The 15,025-nt window shown below is 28.2% G+C and overlaps 2 protein-coding genes across 2 annotated transcripts; both read right to left on the bottom strand.

The window, feature by feature from the left end:
* Nucleotides 1-396: 396 nt before the first annotated feature.
* LOC126232290 (structural maintenance of chromosomes protein 2-like) lies at nucleotides 397-7,459 on the bottom strand. Its single transcript, XM_049942575.1, has 12 exons — nucleotides 7,398-7,459; nucleotides 7,041-7,180; nucleotides 6,645-6,926; nucleotides 6,308-6,503; nucleotides 6,114-6,126; nucleotides 5,651-6,003; nucleotides 4,056-4,193; nucleotides 3,459-3,680; nucleotides 2,906-3,159; nucleotides 2,607-2,864; nucleotides 1,995-2,149; nucleotides 397-804 (listed from the first exon to the last, which is right to left on the bottom strand). Exons 1-12 carry the CDS (start codon nucleotides 7,457-7,459, stop codon nucleotides 397-399), a joined length of 2,481 nt encoding a protein of 826 aa, XP_049798532.1.
* Nucleotides 7,460-7,904: 445 nt separating this feature from the next.
* LOC126232289 (golgin subfamily A member 6-like protein 7) lies at nucleotides 7,905-14,986 on the bottom strand. The gene is made up of 11 exons (XM_049942574.1): nucleotides 14,925-14,986; nucleotides 14,568-14,707; nucleotides 14,172-14,453; nucleotides 13,835-14,030; nucleotides 13,641-13,653; nucleotides 13,178-13,530; nucleotides 11,583-11,720; nucleotides 10,986-11,207; nucleotides 10,433-10,686; nucleotides 10,134-10,391; nucleotides 7,905-8,281 (listed from the first exon to the last, which is right to left on the bottom strand). Exons 1-11 carry the CDS (start codon nucleotides 14,984-14,986, stop codon nucleotides 7,905-7,907), a joined length of 2,295 nt encoding a protein of 764 aa, XP_049798531.1.
* Between the last annotated feature and the right edge of the window lie 39 nt (nucleotides 14,987-15,025).

Raw genomic sequence — 15,025 nt, 5'->3', positions numbered from 1 at the left:
TTTCGATATATCGATACTTTTCGATATATCGATACTTTTCGATATATCGATACTTATCGATATATCGATACTTATCGATATATACTTATACTTATCGATATATCGATATATATATATATAAATCGATATTTCGATATATCGATACTTATTGATATATGGATACTTATCGATATATCGATACTTTTCGATATATCGATCCTTATCGATATATCGATACTTTTCGATATATCGATACTTTTCGATATATCGATACTTTTCGATATATCGATACTTATCGATATATCGATACTTTTCGATATATCGATACTTATCGATATATCGATACTTATCGATACATTGATACTTTTCGATATCTTTTCGATACTTTTCGATATCTTTACGATACTTTTCGATATCTTAACGATACTTTTCGATATCTTTTCGATACTTTTCGATATCTTTTCGGTACTTTTCGATATCTTTTCGGTACTTGTCGATATCTTTTCGGTACTTTTCGATATCTTTTCGGTACTTTTCGATATCTTTTCGGTACTTTTCGATATCTTTTCGGTACTTTTCGATATCTTTTCGGTACTTTTCGATATCTTTTCGGTACTTTTCGATATATTTTCGGTACTTTTCGATATCTTTTCGGTACTTTTCGATATCTTTTCGGTACTTTTCGAAATCTTTTCGGTACTTTTCGATATCTTTTCGGTACTTTTCGATATCTTTTCGGTACTTTTTGATATCTTTTCGGTACTTTTCGATATCTTTTCGGTACTTTTCGATATCTTTTCGGTACTTTTCGATATCTTTTCGGTACTTTTCGATATCTTTTCGGTACTTATCGATATATCGATACTTATCGATATATCGATACTTATCGATATATCGATACTTATCGATATATCGATACTTTTCGATACATCGATACTTATCGATATATCGATACTTATCGATATATCGATACTTTTCGATATATCGATACTTTACGATATATCGATATTTTTCGATATATCGATACTTATCGATATATCGATACTTATCGATAAATCGATACTTATCGATATATCGATACTTATCGATATATCGATACTTATCGATATATCGATTATTATCGATATATCGATACTTCTCGATATATCGATACTTTTCGATATATCGATACTTATCGATATATCGATACTTTTCGATACATCGATACTTTTCGATTTATCGATACTTATCGATATATCGATACTTTTCGATGTATCGATACTTATCGATCGATATATCGATACTTATCGATATATCGATACTTATCGATATATGGATACTTATCGATATATCGATACTTATCGATATATCGATACTTATCGATATATCGATTATTATCGATATATCGATACTTCTCGATATATCGATACTTTTCGATATATCGATACTTATCGATATATCGATACTTCTCGATACATCGATACTTTTCGATTTATCGATACTTATCGATATATCGATACTTTTCGATGTATCGATACTTATCGATCGATATATCTATACTTATCGATATATGGATACTTATCGATATATCGATACTTTTCGATATATCGATACTTATCGATATATCGATACTTTTCGATATATCGATACTTATCGATATATCGATACTTTTCGATATATCGATACTTTTCGTTATATCGATACTTTTCGATATATCGATACTTTTCGATATATCGATACTTATCGATATATCGATACTTTTCGATATCTTTTCGATACTTATCGATATATCGATACTTTTTGATATCTTTTCGATACTTTTCGATATATTTTCGATACTTTTCGATATCTTTTCGATACTTTTCGATATCTTTTCGGTACTTTTCGATATCTTTTCGGTACTTATATATCGATACTTATCATTATATATCGATACTTATCATTATATATCGATACTTTTCATTATATATCGATACTTTTAATTATATATCGATACTTTTCATTATATATAGATACTTTTCGATATATATAGATACTTTTCGATATATATAGATACTTTTCGATATATATAGATACTTTTCGATATCTTTTCGATACTTTTCGATATCTTTTCGATACTTTTCGATATCTTTTCGATACTTTTCGATATCTTCTCGGTACTTTTCGATATCTTTTCGGTACTTTTCGATATCTTTTCGGTATTTTTAGATATCTTTTCGGTACTTTTAGATATCTTTTCGGTACTTATCGATATCTTTTCGGTACTTATCGATATCTTTTCGGTACTTATCGATATCTTTTCGGTACTTTTCGATATATCGATATTTATCGATATATCGATTCTTTTCGATATATCGATACTTTTCGATATATCGATACTTTTCTATACATCGATACTTCTTGATATATCGATACTATTAGATATATCGATACTTTTCGATATATCGATACTTTTCGATATATCGATACTTATCGATATATCGATACTTTTCGATACATCGATACTTTCGATATATCGATACTTATCGATATATCGATACTTTTCGATGTATCGATACTTATCGATATATCGATACTTTTCGATACATCGATACTTTTCGATACATCGATACTTATCGATATATCGATACTTTTCGATATATCGATACTTTTCGATATATCGATACTTTTCGATATTTTTTCGGTACTTTTCGATATCTTTTCGATACTTTTCGATATCTTTTCGATACTTTTCGATATCTTTTCGATATCTTTTCGATACTTTTCGATGTCTTTTCGATACTTTTCGATATCTTTTCGATACTTTTCGATATCTTTTCGATACTTATCTATAAAATTTCGATACTTATCGATATCTTTTCGATACTTATCGATATCTTTTCGATACTTTTCATTATATATCGATACTTTTCATTATATATCGATACTTTTTATTATATATAGATACTTTTCATTATATATAAATACTTATCGATATCTTTTCGATACTTATCGATATCTTTTCGATACTTTTCGAAAATTTTTCGGTACTTTTCGATATCTTTTCGGTACTTTTCGATATCTTTTCGGTACTTTTCGATATCTTTTCGGTACTTTTGGATATCTTTTCGGTACTTTTCGATATCTTTTCGGTACTTTTCGATACTTTTCGATATCTTTTCGGTACTTTTCGATATATCGGTACTTTTCGATATATCGATACTTTACGATATATCGATTCTTTACGATATATCGATACTTTTCGATATATCGATACTTTTCGATATATCGATACTTATCGATATATCGATACTTATCGACATATCGATTCTTATCGATATATCGATACTTATCGATATATCGATACTTATCGAAATATCGATACATATCGATATATCGATACTTATCGATAATTAACGATATATCGATACTTATCGATATATCGGTACTTTTCGATATATCGGTACTTTTCTTTATATCGATACTTATCGATATAATGATACTATTCGATATATCGATACTATTCGATATATCGATACATTTCGATATCTTTTCGATACTTTTCGATATCATTTCGATACTTTTCGATATCTTTTCGATACTTTTCGATATCTTTTCGATACTTTTCGATATCTTTTCGGTACTTTTCGATATCTTTTCGGTACTTTTCGATATCTTTTCGGTACTTTTCGATATCTTTCCGGTACTTTTCGATATCTTTTCGGTACTTTTCGATACCTTTTCTGTACTTATCGATATATAGATACTTATCGACATATCGATACTTATCGATGTATCGATACTTATCGATATATCGATACTTTGCGATATATCGATACTTATCGATATATCGATACTTTTCGATATATCGATACTTATCGATATATCGATACTTATCGATATATCGATACTTTTCGATATATCGATACTTTTCGATATATCGATACTTATCGATATATCGATACTTACCGATATATCGATACTTTTCGATATATCGATACTTTTCGATATATCGATACTTTTCGATATATCAATACTTTTCGATATATCGATAGTTTTCGATATATCGATACTTATCGATATATCGGATATATCGATAATTATCGATATATCGATACTTTTCGATATATCGATACTTTTCGATATATCGATACTTTTCGATATCTTTTCGATACTTTTCGATCTTTATGATACTTTTCGATATATTTTCGATACTTTTCGATATCTTTTCGATACTTTTCGATATCTTTTCGATACTTTTCATTATATATCGATACATTTTATTATATATCGATACTTATCTTTATATATCGATACTTATCATTATATATCGATACTTATCATTATATATCGATACTTATCATTATATATCCATACTTATCATTATATATCGATACTTTTCATTATATATCGATACTTTTCATTATATATCGATAGTTTTCCTTATATATCGATACTTTTCCTTATATATAGATACTTTTCGATATATATCAATACTTTTCGATATATATCGATACTATTCGATATATATCGATACTTTTCGATATCTTTTCGGTACTTTTCGATATCTTATCGGTACTTTTCGATATCTTATCGATACTTATCGATATATCGATACTTTTCGATATATCGATACTTTTCGAAATATCGATAGTTTTCGATATATCGATACTTTTCGATATATCGATAGTTTTCGATGTATCGATTCTTATCGATATATCGGATATATCGATACTTTTCGATATATCGATACTTTTCTATATATCGATACTTTTCCATAAATCGATACTTCTCGATATATCGATACTTTTCGATATATCGATACTTTTCGAACAATCGATACTTCTCGATATATCGATACTTATCGATATATCGATACTTATCGATATATCGATACTTATCGATATATCGATACTTTTCGATATATCGATACTTTTCGATATATCGATACTTATCGATTTATCGATACTTATCGATATATCGATATATCGATACTTATTGATATATGGATACTTATCGATATATCGATACTTTTCGATATATCGATACTTATCGATCGATATATCGATACTTATCGATATATCGATACTTATCGATATATGGATACTTATCGATATATCGATACTTTTCGATATATCGATACTTATCGATATATCGATACTTTTCGATATATCGATACTTTTCGATATATCGATACTTATCGATCTATCGATACTTATCGATATATCGATATATCGATACTTATTGATATATGGATACTTATCGATATATCGATACTTTTCGATATATCGATACTTATCGATCGATATATCGATACTTATCGATATATCGATACTTATCGATATATGGATACTTATCGATATATCGATACTTTTCGATATATCGATACTTATCGATATATCGATACTTTTCGATATATCGATACTTATCGATATATCGATACTTTTCGATATATCGATACTTTTCGTTATATCGATACTATTAGATATATCGATACTTTTCGATATATCGATACTTTTCGATATATCGATACTTATCGATATATCGATACTTTTCGATACATCGATACTTTTCGATATATCGATACTTATCGATATATCGATACTTTTCGATGTATCGATACTTATCGATATATCGATACTTTTCGATACATCGATACTTTTCGATACATCGATACTTATCGATATATCGATACTTTTCGATATATCGATACTTTTCGATATATCGATACTTTTCGATATTTTTTCGGTACTTTTCGATATCTTTTCGGTACTTTTCGATATCTTTTCGGTACTTGTCGATATCTTTTCGGTACTTGTCGATATCTTTTCGGTACTTGTCGATATCTTTTCGGTACTTTTCGATATCTTTTCGGTACTTTTCGATATCTTTTCGGTACTTTTCGATATCTTTACGGTAATTTTCGATATCTTTTCGGTACTTTTCGATATCTTTTCGGTACTTTTCGATATCTTTTCGGTACTTTTCGAAATCTTTTCGGTACTTTTCGATATCTTTTCGGTACTTTTCGATATCTTTTCGGTACTTTTCGATATCTTTTCGGTACTTTTAGATATCTTTTCGGTACTTTTCGATATCTTTTCGGTACTTTTCGATATCATTACGGTACTTATCGATATCTTTTCGGTACTTTTCGATATCTTTTCTGTACTTACCGATATATCGATACTTATCGATATATCGATACTTTGCGATATATCGATACTTATCGATATATCGATACTTATCGATATATCGATACTTTTCGATATATCGATACTTATCGATATATCGATACTTTTCGATATATCGATACTTTTCGTTATATCTATAGTTTTCGATATATCGATACTTTTCGAATTATCGATACTTATCGATATATCGATACTTTTCGATATCTTTTCGATACTTATCGATATATCGATACTTTTTGATATCTTTTCGATACTTTTCGATATCTTTTCGATACTTTTCGATATCTTTTCGATACTTTTCGATATCTTTTCGGTACTTTTCGATATCTTTTCGGTACTTTTCGATATCTTTTCGGTACTTATATATCGATACTTATCATTATATATCGATACTTATCATTATATATCGATACTTTTCATTATATATCGATACTTTTAATTATATATCGATACTTTTCATTATATATAGATACTTTTCGATATATATAGATACTTTTCGATATATATAGATACTTCTCGATATATATAGATACTTTTCGATATCTTTTCGATACTTTTCGATATCTTTTCGATACTTTTCGATATCTTTTCGATACTTTTCGATAACTTTTCGATACTTTTCGATATCTTTTCGATACTTTTCGATAACTTTTCGATACTTTTCGATGTCTTTTCGATACTTTTCGATATCTTTTCGAAACTTATCTATATCTTTTCGATACTTATCGATATCTTTTCGATACTTATCGATATCTTTTCGATACTTATCGATATCTTTTCGATACTTATCGATATCTTTTCGATACTTTTCACATTATATATCGATACTTTTCATTATATATCGATACTTTTTATTATATATAGATACTTTTCATTATATATAGACACTTTTCGATATCTTTTCGATACTTTTCGATATCTTTTCGATACTTTTCGATATCTTTTCGATACTTTTCGATATTATATCGCTACTTTTCGATATCTTTTCGATACTTTTCGATATCTTTTCGGTACTTTTCGATATATCGGTACTTATCGATATATCGGTACTTTTCGATATATCGATACTTTTCGATATACCGATAATTTTCGATATATCGATACTTTTCGATATATCGATACTTTTCGATATATCGATACCTCTCGATATATCGATACTTATCGATATATCGATACTTTTCGATATATCGATACTTTTCGATATATTGATACTTTTCGATATATGGATACTTTTCGATACATCGATACTTATCGATATATCAATACTTTTCGATATATTGATACTTTTCGATATATCGATACTTCTCGTTATATCGATACTTCTCCATATATCGATACTTATCGATATATCGATACTTATCGATATATCGATACTTATCGATATATCGATACTTTTCGATATATCGATACTTTTCGATATATCGACACTTATCGATATATCGATACTTATCGATATATACTTATACTTATCGATATATCGATATATATATATATATAAATCGATATTTCGATATATCGATACTTATTGATATATGGATACTTATCGATATATCGATACTTTTCGATATATCGATCCTTATCGATATATCGATACTTTTCGATATATCGATACTTTTCGATATATCGATACTTTTCGATATATCGATACTTATCGATATATCGATACTTTTCGATATATCGATACTTATCGATATATCGATACTTATCGATACATTGATACTTTTCGATATCTTTTCGATACTTTTCGATATCTTTACGATACTTTTCGATATCTTAACGATACTTTTCGATATCTTTTCGATACTTTTCGATATCTTTTCGGTACTTTTCGATATCTTTTCGGTACTTGTCGATATCTTTTCGGTACTTTTCGATATCTTTTCGGTACTTTTCGATATCTTTTCGGTACTTTTCGATATCTTTTCGGTACTTTTCGATATCTTTTCGGTACTTTTCGATATATTTTCGGTACTTTTCGATATCTTTTCGGTACTTTTCGATATCTTTTCGGTACTTTTCGAAATCTTTTCGGTACTTTTCGATATCTTTTCGGTACTTTTCGATATCTTTTCGGTACTTTTTGATATCTTTTCGGTACTTTTCGATATCTTTTCGGTACTTTTCGATATCTTTTCGGTACTTTTCGATATCTTTTCGGTACTTTTCGATATCTTTTCGGTACTTATCGATATATCGATACTTATCGATATATCGATACTTATCGATATATCGATACTTATCGATATATCGATACTTTTCGATACATCGATACTTATCGATATATCGATACTTATCGATATATCGATACTTTTCGATATATCGATACTTTACGATATATCGATATTTTTCTATATATCGATACTTATCGATATATCGATACTTATCGATAAATCGATACTTATCGATATATCGATACTTATCGATATATCGATACTTATCGATATATCGATTATTATCGATATATCGATACTTCTCGAGATATCGATACTTTTCGATATATCGATACTTATCGATATATCGATACTTTTCGATACATCGATACTTTTCGATTTATCGATACTTATCGATATATCGATACTTTTCGATGTATCGATACTTATCGATCGATATATCGATACTTATCGATATATCGATACTTATCGATATATGGATACTTATCGATATATCGATACTTATCGATATATCGATACTTATCGATATATCGATTATTATCGATATATCGATACTTCTCGATATATCGATACTTTTCGATATATCGATACTTATCGATATATCGATACTTCTCGATACATCGATACTTTTCGATTTATCGATACTTATCGATATATCGATACTTTTCGATGTATCGATACTTATCGATCGATATATCGATACTTATCGATATATCGATACTTATCGATATATGGATACTTATCGATATATCGATACTTTTCGATATATCGATACTTATCGATATATCGATACTTTTCGATATATCGATACTTATCGATATATCGATACTTTTCGATATATCGATACTTTTCGTTATATCGATACTTTTCGATATATCGATACTTTTCGATATATCGATACTTATCGATATATCGATACTTTTCGATATCTTTTCGATACTTATCGATATATCGATACTTTTTGATATCTTTTCGATACTTTTCGATATATTTTCGATACTTTTCGATATCTTTTCGATACTTTTCGATATCTTTTCGGTACTTTTCGATATCTTTTCGGTACTTTTCGATATCTTTTCGGTACTTATATATCGATACTTATCATTATATATCGATACTTATCATTATATATCGATACTTTTCATTATATATCGATACTTTTAATTATATATCGATACTTTTCATTATATATAGATACTTTTCGATATATATAGATACTTTTCGATATATATAGATACTTTTCGATATATATAGATACTTTTCGATATCTTTTCGATACTTTTCGATATCTTTTCGATACTTTTCGATATCTTTTCGATACTTTTCGATATCTTATCGGTACTTTTCGATATCTTTTCGGTACTTTTCGATATCTTTTCGGTATTTTTAGATATCTTTTCGGTACTTTTAGATATCTTTTCGGTACTTATCGATATCTTTTCGGTACTTATCGATATCTTTTCGGTACTTATCGATATCTTTTCGGTACTTTTCGATATATCGATATTTATCGATATATCGATTCTTTTCGATATATCGATACTTTTCGATATATCGATACTTTTCGATACATCGATACTTCTTGATATATCGATACTATTAGATATATCGATACTTTTCGATATATCGATACTTTTCGATATATCGATACTTATCGATATATCGATACTTTTCGATACATCGATACTTTTCGATATATCGATACTTATCGATATATCGATACTTTTCGATGTATCGATACTTATCGATATATCGATACTTTTCGATACATCGATACTTTTCGATACATCGATACTTATCGATATATCGATACTTTTCGATATATCGATACTTTTCGATATATCGATACTTTTCGATATTTTTTCGGTACTTTTCGATATCTTTTCGATACTTTTCGATATCTTTTCGATACTTTTCGATATCTTTTCGATATCTTTTCGATACTTTTCGATGTCTTTTCGATACTTTTCGATATCTTTTCGATACTTTTCGATATCTTTTCGATACTTATCTATAAAATTTCGATACTTATCGATATCTTTTCGATACTTATCGATATCTTTTCGATACTTTTCATTATATATCGATACTTTTCATTATATATCGATACTTTTTATTATATATAGATACTTTTCATTATATATAAATACTTATCGATATCTTTTCGATACTTATCGATATCTTTTCGATACTTTTCGAAAATTTTTCGGTACTTTTCGATATCTTTTCGGTACTTTTCGATATCTTTTCGGTACTTTTCGATATCTTTTCGGTACTTTTGGATATCTTTTCGGTACTTTTCGATATCTTTTCGGTACTTTTCGATACTTTTCGATATCTTTTCGGTACTTTTCGATATATCGGTACTTTTCGATATATCGATACTTTACGATATATCGATTCTTTACGATATATCGATACTTTTCGATATATCGATACTTTTCGATATATCGATACTTATCGATATATCGATACTTATCGACATATCGATTCTTATCGATATATCGATACTTATCGATATATCGATACTTATCGAAATATCGATACATATCGATATATCGATACTTATCGATAATTAACGATATATCGATACTTATCGATATATCGGTACTTTTCGATATATCGGTACTTTTCTTTATATCGATACTTATCGATATAATGATACTATTCGATATATCGATACTATTCGATATATCGATACATTTCGATATCTTTTCGATACTTTTCGATATCATTTCGATACTTTTCGATATCTTTTCGATACTTTTCGATATCTTTTCGATACTTTTCGATATCTTTTCGGTACTTTTCGATATCTTTTCGGTACTTTTCGATATCTTTTCGGTACTTTTCGATATCTTTCCGGTACTTTTCGATATCTTTTCGGTACTTTTCGATACCTTTTCTGTACTTATCGATATATAGATACTTATCGACATATCGATACTTATCGATGTATCGATACTTATCGATATATCGATACTTTGCGATATATCGATACTTATCGATATATCGATACTTTTCGATATATCGATACTTATCGATATATCGATACTTATCGATATATCGATACTTTTCGATATATCGATACTTTTCGATATATCGATACTTATCGATATATCGATACTTACCGATATATCGATACTTTTCGATATATCGATACTTTTCGATATATCGATACTTTTCGATATATCAATACTTTTCGATATATCGATAGTTTTCGATATATCGATACTTATCGATATATCGGATATATCGATAATTATCGATATATCGATACTTTTCGATATATCGATACTTTTCGATATATCGATACTTTTCGATATCTTTTCGATACTTTTCGATCTTTATGATACTTTTCGATATATTTTCGATACTTTTCGATATCTTTTCGATACTTTTCGATATCTTTTCGATACTTTTCATTATATATCGATACATTTTATTATATATCGATACTTATCTTTATATATCGATACTTATCATTATATATCGATACTTATCATTATATATCGATACTTATCATTATATATCCATACTTATCATTATATATCGATACTTTTCATTATATATCGATACTTTTCATTATATATCGATAGTTTTCCTTATATATCGATACTTTTCCTTATATATAGATACTTTTCGATATATATCAATACTTTTCGATATATATCGATACTATTCGATATATATCGATACTTTTCGATATCTTTTCGGTACTTTTCGATATCTTATCGGTACTTTTCGATATCTTATCGATACTTATCGATATATCGATACTTTTCGATATATCGATACTTTTCGAAATATCGATAGTTTTCGATATATCGATACTTTTCGATATATCGATAGTTTTCGATGTATCGATTCTTATCGATATATCGGATATATCGATACTTTTCGATATATCGATACTTTTCTATATATCGATACTTTTCCATAAATCGATACTTCTCGATATATCGATACTTTTCGATATATCGATACTTTTCGAACAATCGATACTTCTCGATATATCGATACTTATCGATATATCGATACTTATCGATATATCGATACTTATCGATATATCGATACTTTTCGATATATCGATACTTTTCGATATATCGATACTTATCGATTTATCGATACTTATCGATATATCGATATATCGATACTTATTGATATATGGATACTTATCGATATATCGATACTTTTCGATATATCGATACTTATCGATCGATATATCGATACTTATCGATATATCGATACTTATCGATATATGGATACTTATCGATATATCGATACTTTTCGATATATCGATACTTATCGATATATCGATACTTTTCGATATATCGATACTTTTCGATATATCGATACTTATCGATCTATCGATACTTATCGATATATCGATATATCGATACTTATTGATATATGGATACTTATCGATATATCGATACTTTTCGATATATCGATACTTATCGATCGATATATCGATACTTATCGATATATCGATACTTATCGATATATGGATACTTATCGATATATCGATACTTTTCGATATATCGATACTTATCGATATATCGATACTTTTCGATATATCGATACTTATCGATATATCGATACTTTTCGATATATCGATACTTTTCGTTATATCGATACTATTAGATATATCGATACTTTTCGATATATCGATACTTTTCGATATATCGATACTTATCGATATATCGATACTTTTCGATACATCGATACTTTTCGATATATCGATACTTATCGATATATCGATACTTTTCGATGTATCGATACTTATCGATATATCGATACTTTTCGATACATCGATACTTTTCGATACATCGATACTTATCGATATATCGATACTTTTCGATATATCGATACTTTTCGATATATCGATACTTTTCGATATTTTTTCGGTACTTTTCGATATCTTTTCGGTACTTTTCGATATCTTTTCGGTACTTGTCGATATCTTTTCGGTACTTGTCGATATCTTTTCGGTACTTGTCGATATCTTTTCGGTACTTTTCGATATCTTTTCGGTACTTTTCGATATCTTTTCGGTACTTTTCGATATCTTTACGGTAATTTTCGATATCTTTTCGGTACTTTTCGATATCTTTTCGGTACTTTTCGATATCTTTTCGGTACTTTTCGAAATCTTTTCGGTACTTTTCGATATCTTTTCGGTACTTTTCGATATCTTTTCGGTACTTTTCGATATCTTTTCGGTACTTTTAGATATCTTTTCGGTACTTTTCGATATCTTTTCGGTACTTTTCGATATCATTACGGTACTTATCGATATCTTTTCGGTACTTTTCGATATCTTTTCTGTACTTACCGATATATCGATACTTATCGATATATCGATACTTTGCGATATATCGATACTTATCGATATATCGATACTTATCGATATATCGATACTTTTCGATATATCGATACTTATCGATATATCGATACTTTTCGATATATCGATACTTTTCGTTATATCTATAGTTTTCGATATATCGATACTTTTCGAATTATCGATACTTATCGATATATCGATACTTTTCGATATCTTTTCGATACTTATCGATATATCGATACTTTTTGATATCTTTTCGATACTTTTCGATATCTTTTCGATACTTTTCGATATCTTTTCGATACTTTTCGATATCTTTTCGGTACTTTTCGATATCTTTTCGGTACTTTTCGATATCTTTTCGGTACTTATATATCGATACTTATCATTATATATCGATACTTATCATTATATATCGATACTTTTCATTATATATCGATACTTTTAATTATATATCGATACTTTTCATTATATATAGATACTTTTCGATATATATAGATACTTTTCGATATATATAGATACTTCTCGATATATATAGATACTTTTCGATATCTTTTCGATACTTTTCGATATCTTTTCGATACTTTTCGATATCTTTTCGATACTTTTCGATAACTTTTCGATACTTTTCGATATCTTTTCGATACTTTTCGATAACTTTTCGATACTTTTCGATGTCTTTTCGATACTTTTCGATATCTTTTCGAAACTTATCTATATCTTTTCGATACTTATCGATATCTTTTCGATACTTATCGATATCTTTTCGATACTTATCGATATCTTTTCGATACTTATCGATATCTTTTCGATACTTTTCACATTATATATCGATACTTTTCATTATATATCGATACTTTTTATTATATATAGATACTTTTCATTATATATAGACACTTTTCGATATCTTTTCGATACTTTTCGATATCTTTTCGATACTTTTCGATATCTTTTCGATACTTTTCGATATTATATCGCTACTTTTCGATATCTTTTCGATACTTTTCGATATCTTTTCGGTACTTTTCGATATATCGGTACTTATCGATATATCGGTACTTTTCGATATATCGATACTTTTCGATATACCGATAATTTTCGATATATCGATACTTTTCGATATATCGATACTTTTCGATATATCGATACCTCTCGATATATCGATACTTATCGATATATCGATACTTTTCGATATATCGATACTTTTCGATATATTGATACTTTTCGATATATGGATACTTTTCGATACATCGATACTTATCGATATATCAATACTTTTCGATATATTGATACTTTTCGATATATCGATACTTCTCGTTATATCGATACTTCTCCATATATCGATACTTATCGATATATCGATACTTATCGATATA

Source organism: Schistocerca nitens, unplaced genomic scaffold (assembly GCF_023898315.1).
Source record: "Schistocerca nitens isolate TAMUIC-IGC-003100 unplaced genomic scaffold, iqSchNite1.1 HiC_scaffold_468, whole genome shotgun sequence".
Taxonomy (NCBI): domain Eukaryota; kingdom Metazoa; phylum Arthropoda; class Insecta; order Orthoptera; family Acrididae; genus Schistocerca; species Schistocerca nitens.
The sequence above is the reverse complement of the archived record's forward strand: the minus strand, read 5'-3'. Positions and strand labels throughout refer to the sequence as shown.